At 38.0% G+C, this 18576-nt stretch overlaps 1 protein-coding gene across 5 annotated transcripts in view; it reads right to left on the bottom strand.

Moving 5' to 3' along the window:
- LRBA (LPS responsive beige-like anchor protein) overlaps nt 1–18576 on the bottom strand; it is a 358996-nt gene that overhangs the window by 298684 nt on the left and 41736 nt on the right. For all 5 annotated transcript variants that reach the window (XM_035113955.3, XM_035113959.3, XM_035113958.3 and 2 more), the window contains exons 12-22: nt 16645–16753; nt 16372–16524; nt 15852–16020; nt 14944–15023; nt 13762–13824; nt 11626–11723; nt 6864–6956; nt 6226–6334; nt 5048–5129; nt 1495–1618; nt 1039–1231 (exon numbers count right to left, since the gene is read on the bottom strand). In XM_035113955.3, the coding sequence (XP_034969846.1) occupies nt 1039–1231; nt 1495–1618; nt 5048–5129; nt 6226–6334; nt 6864–6956; nt 11626–11723; nt 13762–13824; nt 14944–15023; nt 15852–16020; nt 16372–16524; nt 16645–16753 (1273 nt within the window). The remainder of the gene's footprint in view (nt 1–1038; nt 1232–1494; nt 1619–5047; nt 5130–6225; nt 6335–6863; nt 6957–11625; nt 11724–13761; nt 13825–14943; nt 15024–15851; nt 16021–16371; nt 16525–16644; nt 16754–18576) is intronic.

The following is an 18576-nucleotide window of genomic DNA, read 5'->3' as shown; positions in this document are numbered from 1 at the left end:
CGAATTCAAGCCTGAATTTCAGTTAAAAATAGCACATATGTTACAAAGCTAGTGTTGTACTTTGAAAAGAGAAAAGGCTTGATTATCAACTAGCAGTATCAATGTTATTTCATTACTTTCAATTAAAGCAGTTCTCTCGCTACTTAAAAAAAAGTAATCATGACCTTTGAAAAATAAATCTGTTACTTTACTTATGCTATCTTCAACTGTACCACACCTATGAATATAGCTGAAATAACCATTTTAATACCTGGACTGTGCAGTCTATAAACCAGACAACCTAAAATGCATGCATTGGTGTCTGAGGAGAAAAACGTACCTTTTTTTCCTTAAGTTGTGCAAGTCCCCATTTGGAAGCTCACCCAGAACAGTATTAAAAATGTTTGGGGGTACCAAAAGGAAGGCATGGCAAAGGAGATACTGCAATAGCTATAACAACTTCATTCTAAGATCTTCATTTCAATTGAAGGAAAGTTACCACCATTTAAAAAACAAAAAACCTTGTTCCATTACAATATTGCTATAGTAGCAAAAAATTGTCCTCATACTAGGAAACTTGATTTGTTCCTTTATTCACAAAGCAACTTTTTCCCTAGCTCCCTTTCCTCTCTTTGTTTGTCTGGAAAGCAGATTTTGTTCCTGTTTCTTCTTTAGACTTTAGCAATTTGTTTCACAACCACTTGGTATTAGCAAAGGCCATCTTTTAGTCTTAGAAACAAACGAGGTGCGCCACCTTGTGTTTCAAACTCAAGTAATTCCACTGCACATACATTCCACCATAAAGCCACATACGGTAGTTCTTTGAAATATCGGATTAAGCATCCTAGTACCAAGCTGTCACATTACAGTTGGCAAGGAGCATGCTTAAACTTATTATTTAAATAGTCTGACAAATTATTCTGTGTTATGAAAATGTAGCTCTTCCCTTATTCTACCTATTCAGATACTGTGCTTCAGCCCTTTTTCTGGGCTCACCATGATCTGAGACTTCCTGGGGGGGATGCATAATTAATAATAAATTTTCTTTGCATAACTTACCTTTGAGTGTGTGATTGCTAGCGTATCTACCCAAACACGCCAGCCACCCCATTCATATTTGACTGCATGGTAAAGTAAAATTCGAAAAATGGCATACACCATTTCAGTTATCTTCTGCTCATCAGCGTTTTTGGGATTGAAATAGCAAAGTGAAAGCATCCATTCCTGCCACACAGAGCACTGTAGTAAACTCCTGCAAAATTGTTGACATTGATAATCTTAAGTTAGAAACATGCAAACATACTAGAACTCCAGACAGCTTAGGTTTTAAAGGCAAAAAATAAATAATCCATCATGGATTGAGCATAATTGGTAATTATCTATATTACCAAGTTTATCTATATTTTAAAAGCGAGTTCAGGATTATTTGAAACCAATTCTAAAATTTGTTTAATCTTATTCAAACTGAAGAGAGTTTTATGAGGCTGTGTTGTGTGTACACAAGCATCTACTTACCTCCTATTATCTCTGCTGCTATTAAAAAGCTTTATCATATCTGAGAGGAAGACTCTATGGACTTCCAGAGTTTCTGGACTCTGCGGAGAGTTACGCAGTAAGGTTGCAATAACCTTGAGGACCTCTGTAAAAAATATTTTCAAAAAAATAAGAATCAATTAATCTGAAAACTAGATGCATCTTTCCTCATTCTAGTTTCTTCAAGTTACACAAGGGCTATGAATTTATGTACTGGAAAACTAAGCAGAAACTGCTAGATCTACTTCTGGGAAAGAAATGGAAGGCTGGAAGAAGGGAGAAACTATGTTGAATATTTGGTCAAGAAGATTCAGATGCTCTCCATGTGCAAGTTTTGTGGAAAATCAAAACAAAACTGGTTCCTAGTATCACACACCTTGCAGAGTCAATTTAAACATGAGAACAAACTGCAGCACCCATAGTCAGAAACAGTATGTCTCTGATGATTGGATGCTGAACTCACACCACAAGGAAGATTACTCAGTTGTTTTCTGTCCTGTTTGAGTTTACATACACACTGGGCAAGCCCCTGTTATTAAATAGGACAAGCTGGGCAGTGATCTGATCCTTTCAAAATAATTCTAATGGGTCTGATTCAACAAGCCCTTCTAGCAGAAAACAACACAATGGGGGGTTTCTCCCCTTCTCTCCACTATGCTTCCACAAAATTACCTCAGAGGGGTCAGAAGAACACCCAGAACAGGGCGTGGCAGGAGGAGGGGGCAATCATTCTGCCTGACAAGCTGATATGCTTGTGCTAACTAACAAACTAAGTAATAATAATAATTTATTATTTATACCCCGCCCATCTGGCGGTGCTTCCCCAGCCACTCTGGGCGGCTTCCAACAAAATACTAAAATATAGTAATCCATCAAACATTAAAAGCTTCCCTAAACAGGGCTGCCTTCAGATGTCTTCTAAAAAGTCTGGTAGTTGTTCTTCTCTTTGACATCTGATGGGAGGGCGTTCCACAGGGTGGGTGTCACTACCGAGAAGGCCCTCTGCCTGGTTCCCTGTAACTGGGCTTCTCACAGTGGGGGAAGTGCCAGAAGGCCCTCGGCACTGGACATCAGCGTCCAGGTAGAACGATGGGGGGGAGACGCTCCTTCAGGTATACTGGACAAAGGCCGTTTAGGGCTTTAAAGGTCAGCACCAACACTTTGATTTGTGCTTGGAAACGTACTGGGAGCCAATGCAGATCTCTCAGGACCAGTGTTATATGGTCCCAGCGGCCACTCCCAGTCACCAGTCTAGCTGCCGCATTCTGGATTAGTTGTAGTTTCTGGGTCACCTTCAAATGTAGCCCCACATAGAGCGCATTGCAGTAGTCCAAGCGAGAGATAACCAGAGCATGCACCACTCTGGCGAGACAGTCCACGGGCAGGTAGGGTCTCAGCCTGCGTACCAGATGAAGCTGGTAAACAGCTGCCCTGGACACAGAATTGACCTGCGCCTCCATGGACAGCTGCGAGTCCAAAATGACTCCCAGACTGCGTACCTGGTCCTTCAGAGGCACAGTTACCCCATTCAGGACCAGGGAGTCCTCCACACCTGCCCACCTCCTGTCCCCCCAAAACAGTACTTCTGTCTTGTCAGGATTCAACCTCAATCTGTTAGCCGCCATCCATCCTCCAACTAAAGGGTTGCCATTGTGCTACATGGAATTCCTCCCTATGTTTTCAAGTATACTTTTCTGCCACACAATGGCACTAATTCAGAGACATGGAAGTGGGACTTTTATAGTTAGTGGTCTGGTCCTGTCCTGTTAGAAATATCTGGGGAAATGATTCAAGAAACTTAATAATCAACAGTGCTTTGCCAAGAGATCCATTAGTGCTTCTACTTGAATTGCTGCGAAAGGTAGAGTTGGAGAAAGTTTTAAAAACTTTATTTATCATTAACATGTAAAATGCAAGGGGTTGGACGGTTATAAAACTTGAAAAATAGTTTATGGACTGTAAAATATTAATTGGACTTCCTTAAATTTATTTGCTTCTTCTCCTGCACATATGTTTATATGATTGCCTAGTTTTAGTTCCTTTGTTTTCTTCTCCCTAAAATTATTATTTTTTACATAGGAAAAACATTTTTTACTTAGGAAAGCTAAGAACATTTTTTCTGTCACCATTCCAAGTTAGTTGCATTTATACAAGTAATCTTCTGAAAAACTGCAAAGGATCTGAGCCTATTATTTGCAGAGATATATTCCTTTGGTAGAAATGCTATCCCAAGCTTAAGCCTTTTTAAACATTTTTACCTAGTAAGAATAATCATAGTGTCTGGTGCTGTCACATGCAGAGACGTTTGTTACTCTGAATGTAAACTTTTCTTTACGGACAGAGTGGACTTGCAGCTAGATTCAGCCCCATTAACTGAGACACTGATATTCTTATCTAGCAGTGGTCAGCAGGGCAACCTATGCAGGTTGGGAGCTGTGCCCCTAGCTTCCTGACACTGAGAGTGTCTGGCACTAACCAAAAGGGGAAGGCATGGGGAGTTCAGTGTAGGAACGGGCTAAGAGTGTTGGACTGGCTGCACTGCTCCATTTGGAAGCCAGACATCCAACAATACAATGTTGTTGTTGTTGTTTAGTCATGTCCGACTCTTCGTGACCCCATGGACCAGAGCACGCCTGCAATGTTAATTTAAACCCCTGCAATGTTAATTCAATTAATACATAGTATTATGACTCTTGTGAATCCCTTCCAACTCTGCAATTCTATGATTCTATTAAATAATACTAATAGTAATGTTTTCGTTTAGGGGGGAAAAACCAGCCAAAAAAGTACAGCAACTTAATATTATAAGCTTGTTGCTACAGATTAGCAAGAATTCAGGGTGGTATTCAGCTAAGTTTTACTCAGAGTATACCCATTGAAATTAATGGACCTAACTTAGGGCCAGATTCAACTTAGTAGTTCCACTAGCAGAAGCCCCTGCCCACATCACTTGCACCCCAACTCCAAAATAGCTAGGGAGTACGCAAGAACCTTCAGAGCAGCGCATGGGCTGAGAAGAGCGCAAATTGTTCCATCAGGCAAACAGTCTGATGGAACACAGTCATGTTCATTCATTTCAATTGATCTATGCTGAGTAACGCTTAGTTGAATGGCTCCAACTCCCACCAGTTTCCACAAGCAAGGTTAACAGCCAGGAACACTGGGTGGTGTAGAAGCACATATGGAAGAGCACAACTTCCCATCTGTGACGTAAAAGTAATTTAGGAATGTTTCTGCTATAGCTTGCACTATACAGTGATGTCATACCAAACTGGATAATCAGATTTGTGGTAGAATTTGAATGGCTGTTAAAATGAAAACGTCCTATCACTGCTGAACTTTGAAGAAACTTATCATGCCACACAGCCAACCATCTCCAAATGGTGAGCATTAGATTTCTAATTCTACCCAAACAAATAATTTAAAGAGAGACACAAGTTCCCAGACTAATCCCTAACCCCAATTTGTGTAATTGGTGACTTCAAAAGCTACTTTAGAACTGCTTTGGAGCTACTTAAAAGAACATAATGCTTACGAGGATTTTGTATTTTCACTGTTGAATCTGGGTCAGGATGCTGCTTACGTATCACTTGAGTACAAATCTGCTCAATAAGTATCTAGGGGAAAAGAAGGCAATATTATTAGGGCAAATTTTAAATATTTAAAAACACGTTACTCTGGTGGGTGCTATCAGCACCTTTTAGGTAATGATCCCTGAAAGAGTTATTTTCATACATAAAATGTTCCAGACTGCTGTATATCTCTTAAACATTGAAAAGAGTGGATTGAACTGAGAAGAAATGTTGCTTTTAGATGTATAGCAAGTGCTAAGAAACATTAGTTACTTTAGAAAATGAGTATCTAAATAATTGATAAAGTATGCCCACATCAAGTTACACACACACACACACACACACACACACACACACACACACATCTGTATATTCCGGCGTATAAGACAACTGGGCGTATAAGACAACCCCCAACTTTCCCAGTTAAAATATAGAGTTTGGGATATACTCGCCATATAAGAAATACGACCCGGCGTATAAGACGACCCCCGACCTTTGAGAAGATTTTCCTGGGTTAAAAAGTAGTCTTATACTCAGGAATAAACAGTATATTAGTTTTCAATTACAATCCAATAAAAGCCTCATTATAACAATTGTATTATAATACAATTACTAATACTAATCATTCAAATACCAAATTATATAATTTAGGTGCCCCCATGTGCTAGAATTGATGCTTTGATGATTTTCTTTATTTCTGTGTTCCAAAATCTTATAAATTTCAATTACATTCCAGTCATAATTACAATCCCTTATACAACAACTGCAAAATTAATAACTTCTATCCGTGTTGACACATTAAATGATTTATAATGATGTTGCTGTTATCCCATTGTTATTTCAGAAATTTCTCCATTGCTCCATCCCATGCCCACATCAAGTAACTGAGTAAGCTGTATATAACTTATTCATTGTATCAACAGATTGTACCAAAGTAATAGAGCAGCTTACTGAAGAGTTTTGCAGTCTCATTCTGTGATGTCAAACATCCTGTGATGTCAAACATCCCAAAATACTGTCACACGTGTCAGAAGAGAGTTCAGTGGTGGAAAGGCATCATTTCTGGCACAGAAGCCCAAAAGCTCATTTTGCAATAATGTCTATACAACATTAGAGGGGGGAAGGATTTTAATTCTAGTACCTCAAATAGCACATTATATGTGGTCATGGTTATTAAGCTTGTTTGAAGGGTGAGCCTCTCAGCCAGTAGAGAGAAGAGCCCATGTCCAAGCATGATTTCAGCTTTTCTCCTAAAATTATACATAGAGGGGGGGGGGGAGAAGTACATCTGTTAATTTGTACGTTACATTTCTGAAAAAGTAACTTGATCAAATTTAGGCCCAGTGTTGTTTTGAGACTCGAATCCTCCCTCCCCAGAAATACCCCAATTTATTCTGCTGTTTTAGCTCATGTCTCCAGGGTTTTGAAGGCTATAATTTTAGTCCACTATGATAATCAAAACAAAAAGCAGAAGCGAGAAAGGGAGAACCTTGAGTCTAGTATAATAAAGGGTTGAATCGGCTACAATTTAAGTTCACAAAATAATGAGATAACAGATATATTGATGTGCATAAGACATATTTGTTCCTTCTGAAAATTTGACAGCTACATTTAACAACAGCAAAAATATTTCCAATCCAATGATCAAACAATTAAGTCTGTTGTTAACTCCTCCTACAGCAGTAACACCAAGTAATATATACAACCCAGACAAATAATATTTAAGGACTTGTTGGACTTTTGTGATTCAAGTTCATGGGGAATCTTCCAAATACTTACTTGGGTGCCAGATGCTTTAAGAAGTATCCCAAGACTTTCAGAGCTTGTACCCGGATCCCTTCACTTTTCGAAGCAAGAAGTTTATAGACAACGCTAAAGAAGAGAAGGGGCAAATAATTCCATGAAATAAGTATGCTTAAAAGTCAATAAAGTGCTTAGGGTGATTTTAGCTGGATTTGTGCCAAAGAACAGGTAAATGTATACATTAATGTTTAAAATTACATGACATATATTAATAGACGATTGATTGAAAATGAATTTAAAAGATAGCATGTATATATATATATATATATATATATATATATATATATATATATATATATATATATATATACTACTTTCCAAAACATCGGTTTATAAAGAACACAGTGAAACAGTATATTTGCTATTCATTCCTTTCACATGCTCTCTCCCTCACTCAGTTTGCAGTGTAAGAAAACACATTTATTAGCACTTCTACATTCCAAGTGACAGGCTAAAAAGCTCTTAAAGGCTTCAGTCTCATGTAAGAGAGAAACTTATGCTAACAGTAATATTTGACATGTGTCCCTTGCTAGTCATTTATGACAGCTTTCAGAAGACGGGGGGAAACAAATTCTGTCATCTGACATCCTTTTCTTTTTTACTCACACACTATGCTTGAAATTATTACATAAAAAGAAGGTTAATTCTATACATATTAGAATCCTAGCAGAGCTGTCTTGTATGCAGTGTTGTAGATGTGTGTATTGCCCTTCTGTGTACATAGCTTGGTTTTTAGTCCCTCAGTTTCAACTCTTTGGTCAGATTTGTTTTTTTTAAAAAAAAAGCCTTGGTTTTTATTTAAAAATCATTTCCTATCAAGTGTAAAACAAACAAGTTATTTTATGACCTATGTAAAGACTAAAAGTGGCTGCCACCATTGTTTTTTCACTACAAGTGACAAATCCCCAACCAGAAAAATTGCATATCCAATGTTTAGCAAAATACTACACGAAAGGAAACACTTATTTGAATTTCTAGTCATCACAAATTTGACAGGAAATTATCATTATTCTGTATGAGTTACTGCTGTGCAATACTACACACACTACTTAACATGATTGTGTGTGTTTTTCCCCTCCAAACCATAAGAGGAGCACACATGCACCAAGGGAACCATGTTTCATTGTGGAGCCTGCCAAATTTGCATAGGGTGTCAGATATCTATAGCAGTCACAATTTGTATTGTGGCCTTTACTATATTTAAAGAATGAACATGGTAAGTATAAACTAAATTAAAATTCAGTTTAAAACTATAATCTGAAGGTTTATACACTAAATAACTGGCAGCAGGCCAGAGAGACCTTGAATATCTGAATCCTTGCTGGCTGAGACTTTTCAACACCACTCTGTCTCTTGTAGACAACCTGCTGTTCCTGCTTTCCTGTGGGAAGCACTAGTCCACCAAGTCAAGCTTTCCAGCCTCTCGTCCGATTCTTATGGGAAGCCTCCGTAACCAAGTGAAAAATGAATCTGCACCTTCTGTCTGCAACAAGCCCAGATGGATTTCTGCTCATTTTCAAAACCAATGGACCTGAGGTGCATCTCAATCAGTAGGTAGAGATATACTTTACTTTAAAATTTCTAGTCTATTCAATTGCTTTTTTTTGTTTAGGAAGACAAAGCTTTGTTCATCTCTTTGGCTTTCTTTAGCACATCAGGTCTTTATGCAGTGAGAAAGATTCCTGACCCATAGTAGTTACAATCATATGACAAGAGGTAGGATGATGATGTTACCATTTTCAGGCTACATATGTGCGCATGCATCAATCTGCATTACTGAGTTTGCAGATGAAGTAAGAACTAAAATGCAACCACAACAAAGTAACTACCTTCTCAACTAAAATCAAGTGGCCTTCACAAGGAAGCTAGAAGCCAGAATAAGCCACACCTATACATTCCGTTTCCATGAACTGCTCTGGTTCGCCAGAAGCGGCTTAGTCATGCTGGCCACATGACCTGGAAGCTGTCTGCGGACAAACGCCAGCTCCCTCGGTCTATAGAGCGAGATGAGCGCCACAACCCCAGAGTCGTCCGCGACTGGACCTAACAGTCAGGGGTACCTTTACCTTTATACATTCCAGTACTCTTTAGGTGCTTTGATGGCTATCTTATTTACTTGATTAAAATGTGAAATTATCAGTTACTGATCACACAAATAGGCAGCAGAAGAAGCTGTTTTTTGTTTTTTGTTTTTGTTTTTAGCCAAACTGATTTGCAGATATGGTAAACTAGGTAAGTACTGTACTTTTGGAAAAGTTTTCTTGCACCAGTCATTCCCACTGGAATTCTTCTTCTTTGAGAACAAGTTTAAGTTAACCAGATATTATAGATCATATTGATATGTCCTGCAGAGGTGAGTGATTCAGTTCGATTCAGCTCAATACAGCTGTATACAATTCACAGTTTTATTCTGACTTAGGTACAGATGCCAAGAATATTTTTTTCCTGTCCTAAGGAATGAATGTCATCTAGTGTGAGTGTTCTGCACTAAAGAGAGGAAGACTAGGCAGAAGTGATAAACCATTCATTTGCAGCCACTTTTACCAAACTGATCCAGCCTTTGGAGAAGCAATTTGAGTAAAATGCAAAGACTGTGAATGCTCTCATAAAGTTTGCTATCAGAACTGATCAACCAGACCTGCTGTGATAACGCTATTAAATAATCTCAAATACAGCAGACAGGCAATTTTTGAGGAGCTCCTGATAATCAGACACAGCAACATATATGGTATATACAGATGAAAAAATATTTGCAAATTGACATTTTGTCTGGTACCTCCAAATGCACACAAGTCCTTTAATAAAAGGGCCCATAAAGGAATGATAGTCTGCAGTATTTTAATTCTCAGATTTTCTTTAAAAAACAACAACTGACCTTTATTTCCAAACTACCGTGTTTCTCATATTATAAGACATGTCTTATATTTATTTTTTCCTCAAAAAAAACACACTATGGCTTATTTTCAAGGGATGTCTTATTTTTTTCTCCTTCTCCTGCCGCGGCCGGCATTGCTGCTGCGCCTATCACTATGTCTTATTTTCGGGGTATGGCTTATATTCCTTGAATGCTTAAAAATCCTGCTATGGCTTATTTTATGGGTATGTCTTAAAATATGAGAAACAGGGTACAAATATTTTTTAAAAAATTGCACATGTTTAAGTGTAAAGAACACTTAACTAGCCACATGTTAAGAATATAAAGAGAGCAGACTTCTTACCATACAATTACATCAAAGCTGTATACTTTTTTAAATAAAAACACACACATCAACAAACAGGAAAATAAGTGATTTCTCACAGCAAACTAGCTGCACACATACAGTTATCCTATGCTAGCTAATAAAAAAGGATTGTGTTTTGCCACTTAAGTAAAAGCAAAGTAATACATAGGAGACCTCATATGATATTCATTATTCTGAGTGTTTTATTAGTTTCCAGCACATACCACATTACCATACAAATGATCACAACAGCCAGCACCACAAAAAGTAGCCGTAAAGAGAAGGAGAAAGCAATTATGAACAAGATCAGGTGACTCTTGAGGCAGGGAAACTTGTAATGTGTAATATGATATAACCCAAGGTTAACCAATAGTTGTGACAAAACATATGAAATGAGAATGCTTTTTTTAAAACAGCAAATGAATTACTGCTCCCCAAACTGTTCTAACAGTAACTCTCTTATTTGACTCTATGTTTGCATTCTCTCCTGGCATCAACTCTGAATTAATTTTAAGTGAGAAAAGGTCCAACACTGTGGCCACCCATGGAGCCATAAACTAAATGGTGACATTTTCAAACCAAACTGGAGTATGAACCTCCAACTAATAAAAATAGTTGAATGCACAAGTAGCAGGTGGATAAAAAATCAACACACAGTGCTGGCTGAAGGCACACACAACTTTAATAAAACACATCAAATGAACAACAACAGTCTGGCATTTAATGAGTATGGACTCAAGTGTAGTAGCACAGGTTTGAGTGGTGCTCAGCCAGTCTACTGAACAGAAACTTAAGGAGGTGAGTGACATTAAGCAGAAGCAGGTAGCTCAAGAAGCAGGTAGCTCAAGAACCACTGCTTTATGCACATCCTTTCTGGCACAGACTGAACCTTTTCCAATTTAGGTACACAAAGCCACAAAGCCCCATTTTCTAAACAGATGGTCCTATGATGACCAGTTGGCAAACCCCACCAAGAGTAAATGGACAAGAACCCTCTGCATTCAACAGATGCTTCACCCACAATAGGCAGCTTGAGCCCAAAGTGCACATCATGTTGGCCTTACTTTGAAGGCTTTCATGGGTGCTCCAGGCTCTGAGTTTTCATTTAAAAAAAAATCATGGTATCAGAAATCAAGAACAGAGTTTTGTTACAGGTAGTGGTTTGTGTGGAATGAGAGAAAGCCCACATTTGGATGACATGCTAAGTCAAAACATGGCTTAGGTCACAGCAGGGCAGCAGTAGCAGTCACAATTTTCTCTAGGACAGCCCACATGCTTGCATAGTCACATGACTTGGGAGACACTCAAAATGAATAGCTCCCCTATTGTAAATTTGGAGTCATTACACATTTGCCTATGTTTACACAATGCAACACAACATTAACTGAGATGAGGAAATCAGAGAAAATTACTCTGCAATGAAGACTCTAACGGTATCCAAGTAGGACTTCCAGTAGCAAACAAAATAATATGTATACTCTTATTTATGACTATTTTGACTGAAATGTAACTCTTACCGTAATCCATTCCTCTGATCAAAGGCCGGGATCATAGAGCTGGGGTGCTCTGACATAAGGGCAACAAGCAGCTGTAGGACATCCATTAAATTGTCATCCTGTTAAATATAAATGGAGATCCACATTCATATAATCATCGAATTATCAGTGCAATCTTCCAGATAAGAGAATATAAAATGGTAATCCAAATCAACTTTGTTGAAGACAAAGAGAGAGAACATACATAAAATAATAAAAATATTGGATAAATACATGTGACTGGGGACATGACTACCAAAAAAGCCCAGTAAGTTTGATCCAGACTTCACCTTTTTGCCAATTATCTCCCTACACCCCCTCCCACCATTTTCCACACTGCAAAGGAGGCTATTCCAGCCTTCTATAGGAGCTTTTAATCTGGATCCAGTTCATTTCCAGGACTGCTTAACCTGAAACAACAACTGGGCAACCCTAACAAGAATTCAGAATTCACAAAGCAGTACACTTACCCCGTGAAAAATGGGGCATTTTTATGTTTAAAAAATGCATGAACAGTAGCTATATAGTTTTATTTACACACACAACACACACACACTCACACACACACACACACACTCTCTCTCTCTCACACACACACATGTATGCACACATACATGTCAGGATCTGAAAAACCCAAACAATGTGGTATCTTTCAACAAAAACACCACCATGCTACATAGAGAAGCAGTTTTGAAACAAAAAAGAACTTCAAAAGCAACTTTAATATGGAACAAGTGGAGTGGAGGAGATCCCACCAGGAATACCCAAAACTCTTAGCTATGCCTAAAGTAGTTATTTGGATTCCAGCCATTATATACCAGCTTAAGGGCCCACCAGTTTTTATAAATAGGGAATGGAGAATTGATGTCTAAGGGGAAAAATTACACAGCTTCTGTATTTCAGCTTTTATAAATTCCACTGGTATCAATGAGTCAGCCATGAATAACTAAGTGCAAGGCTGTTCCTGCTGAGTTTAACCCTAACTCTGAAATCACTTATGTGAAAAACGTCCCAGTGGATAATTGGAAAAACCAAACGCACAAACAATTTCAAGGCTGCAATCCTGAATTTGCTAGGTAGGCTCTGTTTAAGGTTTATTTCAGTGTGAAACTGTTTTTTTATATACAGCAACCACATTCGGATCTCATGGTTTATGTAGGATATTGAAAACAGCATTTAAATAAGAAATCAATGGTGTATAGAAAATGTAACTTGCAAGCTATTTGGCAAAAAAATAATAATAGTACTTCCATTACAGAAATAATAATTTCTTTTTACAATCCAGGAATAGGTTAAGAAATGGAAAAGCAATAAAACACACTCCAAGAGGTAAAATGACATTGGCTGTTTTTTATGCAAAGTAGGCAACCATCAAAAATCCTTATTTACATATTGCAATTTTGAGTAAATAATGTATTCTCCAGATTTGTTTAATTTTTAGGTACTACTCAGATAGTCATTTATTGAATCTCAAGGAGGCAGTTTTGTTTTCAAGTGCAATCTCTCAGCATAAATGCAGCTATAGGTGAAAACACAATAGAGGGTAAAATCTATACTTCTCAAAGAAAAATTCAATTAATTCTTTATTCTAACCATTTCAAGCACCCTGAAAGAAATTAGTTTAGTTAGATTTATGTTCTTATTTCCCAACTCTTTGATGTTACATCTGGCATCAAGCACTTGCCTGGTGCTAAAATAAGAAGATGTAGATATCCCAATGTTAATGTTTATTTCCAACTATGTTTACAAGCTTTGCTTAGAGTTGATTAGTGTGTTTATTTTAAAATCCACATTTAGAAAGAATTATTTAAAAAACAAGTTGGAGGAAAATTACTTGAACCACATAAAACAGCTTTTTATATGTACAGCTTTGCCATCTGTTTTCTACACCAACTCTCCCCAATATATCAGTTCAATGAACTGAATAGGAAACTATCAGAACTTATTACGTTAATGAACTTCAATGCACCATTGAACAGGTTTCTTAAATCATCACTCACTATTTGTAGTTTCCACCAACAGTTGATTTTATGCTTCTTATTTAAAGCCATCTTGTGGCAAGAAGGGCTACTTTGTTCAAACAGTTGCTGGAAGCAAAACAGTTAAAATTAAGATTACCTCATGCATGGTGAGGAGATAGTTGAGGATGCCCTGTAGTTCATCTTCTTTCACGCCATGATCCTTAAAATACAAAATAAAATAAGTGGCATAACACAAACAAGTCATGCATATAAAGCATCTTGAGCTACTTTATAGGATGTGATACACAAATGGAATTAAATAAATTAAACCTAACAACGGAACACAAAGGGTACATTCTAGAGAAATGCCTGTGAAATCAATAGGATTCACAAACAGAGAACTTTTCCAGGTTTGCACCACAAGATATAAATCCTCCAGGAACTGTTGCCACATATTCTCCATCGTTTTCATGCATAGCCTGTGTATTATTCTTTTAGATCTCAGTCCTTTAGCCACTTTTTCATGAATGAACCCATTAACTGTGAGGAGTTTTGATGGCAGTTGTGGTCTAAGTTAAAATAATAATAATAATAATAATAATAATAATAATAATAATAATAATAATAATTTATAGCTATAATTAAGGATGTGGCACGACTATCACACAGGCCTGTACCTCCTAGAAATTAAGCAATTTACACCAGCATTGTTTGCCAGCTAAATGTGCAGTTCTTTTCCACAAAAAAGCAACCTCTAGTTTTACCACCATTCACAGTAAGTGCTTTTCCTATGTAATACCATGGCCCACGAGGCAAGATCTTCAAAATTATAGTTCACTAAGACTAAACCATTTGCTAGGCCTCAGCTCCAGTACAAGATCTGAAGCCCAAATAGCCCCTTCTTCCTCCTCTCTCTGAAGTCCATCGAGGTTGCCGCTGCCACCACCACCTCCCTTCTTCTCAGCACAGAAGAGTTCTTTGCAAAATAATCAGCATTCAGGGGAAGAACAGGATCAGCCTGACAGGAATTTTATTTAAATGTTTCTGTTCTTGTGTTTTGATTGAAAAGACCCAAGAAAGTTATCTATCTCAAAATTATTAAAACGAAAGTCTCCTGGAGGTCCCTTGACACTTAGTTGCCATGACCAAGAAGGCCCTGTAAACCCTGAGTGCCAGAGAGGGATGCAGCTGTATTAAGAGAAGGAGATTAAAAAGTTGCTGTCCCTCACCCACCTTCCCTGCTAGCCAGAGGTGCCAGGTCTCTTTCCTCCCACTGCTTAAGCTTCAGCACAATGCAAGATACACTGCAGAGCCCAGCCCCAATTTGTAGACTGCTTACCTTCATTACTAACTGCTTAACGAACATCAGCAAAAAGGCTCTCAAGGAAAAAATTTCTTTCTGATTAGGTCGTGGTCCATCTTAATTTAAAAGAGACATAGTTACAGGTAGGTAGCTGTGTTGGTCTGATGTAGTCTAATAATAATAACAATAACAGTAATAATAAGAACAACAATAATAAATCCTTTCAGTAGCACCTTAGAGACCAACTAAGTTTGTCATAGGTATGAGCTTTCGTGTGCATGCACACTTCTTCAGATATCTGTTATCTGAAGAAGATATCAGGTATCTGAAGAAGTGTGCATGCACACGAAAGCTCATACCTATGACAAACTTAGTTGGTCTCTAAGGTGCTACTGGAAGGATTATTTTTTGTTTGTTTGTTTTAAAAGAGACATGTTATATACTTCACAGCTTGGTATTAATTTTGCTGTTAATACATTAACTCTGAACATTAACCCATCCTCCACCTCCACCACCCAAAAACAAAAACAAATTGAGAACACACACGAGAAGCATTATGAGATTTACAGGAAAACATCTGCTCACACTGCTCACAACTCCCAGTTAATAAGCTTGTTCTGGATCTTCCATCTGCATCTGGCAAATATTTTCTGTACCAACTGTTGTGTTTTAACCTAGTTACCTCACTGAAAAGGACACCAGCACCAGCCTTTCCACTGAAGTGGCAAGACCATGTTACACTTTATTAGGACATATTTTCCTTTATAAATACCTCCTTATCTCACAGAATGGAACAGGTCTCTAGGGATCCAGGAGAGGGTAAGGTCTCACTACATACTTAACAAATTCTGCCCCTACCAAGATCCACAACATTATAAAAATAATAATAACTGTGCGATTGCTGTGGTACACTGTTGATGAGTAGCACTGAACTTTTCACATACCTAAACCTTTTGGAATAATTCCACTGCGATCTTGAGGATTCACCACCCAGTAGTAGTACTTCAATGTGTGCATAGCCAGTAGAACTGTTCCTACTCGTCGAATTGCATTGTATATATTGGCTGTGCCAATGAATTCGGTAGATAAGTAAGTGTACAGGATCAACTGAACCTGTATCAGACAATTGAGAATAGAAATAGGTTATATAAGTTGCCATACACACATGGCAGGGCAAAATACAAGCAAGTAAAGGTTGGTTAATTCCAACTAGTAAGCCTACAATACTGCACTCAATGGTGCTTGCTTTTCGGTAGACATGTACAGTAATCTTGCAATGTACGCAAGGGCTATAATCTTTCTTATTTAATAATATTTTGTTTGAATTGTGTAGCACTAGGTTAAACAGGTGACTAATAAATATACATAATAAATAAAAGGAAGCTAAGTAAATGCATGTGTTAAGTTCCCTTAACAAGACCTTAGCTACTTTCATGCTATCTCTGTAAATGGGAAATGTTTTACCTTGGCTGGAGTATGAATCCATATTGCAGGGTTAAGGAGAATATGATCACACAGCTGCTTCAGCAAGGGCACACCATTGTGCAAATTGCTCAGATACTTAGCAAAGGCAAGACAAAGTTCAAGAACAGCTCTGCTAATGTGTGCTTTGGAAGACTGCAGAAAAAGAAAGGGAATATGTTTAAGACAACATGTAGATAGAGATTTATGTGACCAAAACATGAAACATATTTCATGCAGATTAAAAGAGAAAAGCAAGCAACAGGGTTAATTTACCTTTTCAAGACTGTATCCTATTACAAGGAAGCCCTTACAAGAAAGCATTTGTTCTTGCATAGCAATTGAGTTCTTCAGCAACTCCATGATGAAAGCCAACAGAATGGAACTGAAAGACACATTGTATTGAAATACTGCAGTTTATAGTGTTTAATAGCAGATTAGTACATTGGACTTGTAATAACAATCTATTTCCTCAATTTACATACTACTTTTTGAACATTATTAAATTTATGCATCCTATTAGTTTGTCTTAATATCCCCACAATCACTCAATGGTGATTGCTGGATTCAAGGAAAGAAATAGGGTAAGAACACTATATAGCACAGTTTTGTGAACAGCTAGGCAAACATTACTGGGAAACTTTACACAACATGGTATCTGGAGGTACATGATTCAGGCGGCAGTATCTAGGTATATGAGAGATGGCCCGTGTTTTATAAATGTTTTCTATTACAAAACAAGGCAAATCTTGCTCTGCAATGGGGTATTGTTTGTGTTAAATCCTTTGGGACTTGCTTTGTAAACATGTAAGGAATTAAAATGTATGGAAGTGAGAGCTGGACCATAAAGAAGGCTGATCGCCAAAGAATTGGTGCTTTTGAACTATGGTGCTGGAGGAGACTCTTGAGAGTCCCATGGACTGCAAGAAGATCAAACCTATCCATTCTGAAGGAAATCAGCCCTGAGTGCTCACTGGAAGGACAGATCCTGAAGCTGAGGCTCCAATACTTTGGCCACCTCATGAGAAGAGAAGACTCCCTGGAAAAGACTCTGATGTTGGGAAAGATTGAGGGCACTAGGAGAAGGGGACCACAGAGGACGAGATGGTTGGACAATGTTCTCGAAGCCAGCAACATGAGTCTGACCAAACTGCAGGAGGCAGTGGAAGACAGGAGTGCCTGGTGTGCTATGGTCCATGGGGTCACGAAGAGTCGGACACGACTAAACGACTAAACAACAACAACAACAAGGAATTAAAATAGTTGTCTTGTAACAAATGGTTGTAAGAAGGGATTGCTGTAACAGGATCATCATCTCTGGATTTCAGTTCACTATTCCCATGCAGTGATCATCAGCAAAGTCAGAAATAACCCTTCTGTAAGCAGAAGAGGATTTCCACTCACTGAAGAGCACTTTTGTATCATAGACAATTCACTCTCGGTCTCATTAAGTCTCCTAAAGAACAACTGAAGAGTGCACAGGAAGTGAGAATTGCAAAAGCATACACTTCCAATTACCTCCTTGATTTGCTAATATCTGAAGCGAGGCTCAACGCTTGAAATGGCCTTAGAAATTTTAGGTAACAGTAAAAAGCGTAAAATCAGAAGCTTGAATTGACAGGCAAATGACAGTATAAATGGAAGGCTAGGGCAAGGGATTTGCATAGCTGTCTTTTTGAGGAATTTTAAGAGTCACACTCCACATTCCTAACCTTTTTCCTTAAACTGTTCTTTCTACAACAGTTAGAAATGGCAATACTTTTAGAAAGATACTGTATAAAACACACACATTATAATACAGGCACCTTTTATGGCTTTTACCACAGAACATCATCATTAGTCGTCTAAAAACACCTAGCCTTTCCTTTTGACAGTCCCATAGTGAAGTTGAAGTAGTCTAGATATACAAGACATCTTTCACTGATCAAGCCCTAGGCCAGGAAGATAAACTCTTCTTGGTTAGAACCAGCAGCCCTGGAAAAAAAATACACCCCCCCCACTTTGACAGGAAGGAATTCATCCTCGAGAAAGAGATTTTCCATATCCCCACTACTCCATAAATTACATAGCTACTGAATGATGTACACATTTGTGTAGAAGACCTGGTGCCAGTAATCTTGACTTCATCTCAAGGTCTTCTCTGCACAAGAGATTTAAAATGATCTAACCTTGAAAATATAAATAATGTTCCCAATGCTGCAATATAAT

The sequence above is a fragment of the Zootoca vivipara genome, chromosome Z1, assembly GCF_965207765.1.
Source record: "Zootoca vivipara chromosome Z1, rZooViv2.hap1.1, whole genome shotgun sequence".
In the NCBI taxonomy this organism is placed as follows: domain Eukaryota; kingdom Metazoa; phylum Chordata; class Lepidosauria; order Squamata; family Lacertidae; genus Zootoca; species Zootoca vivipara.
Note: the sequence above shows the minus strand (reverse complement) of the source record. Positions and strands in the feature narration are given on the sequence as shown.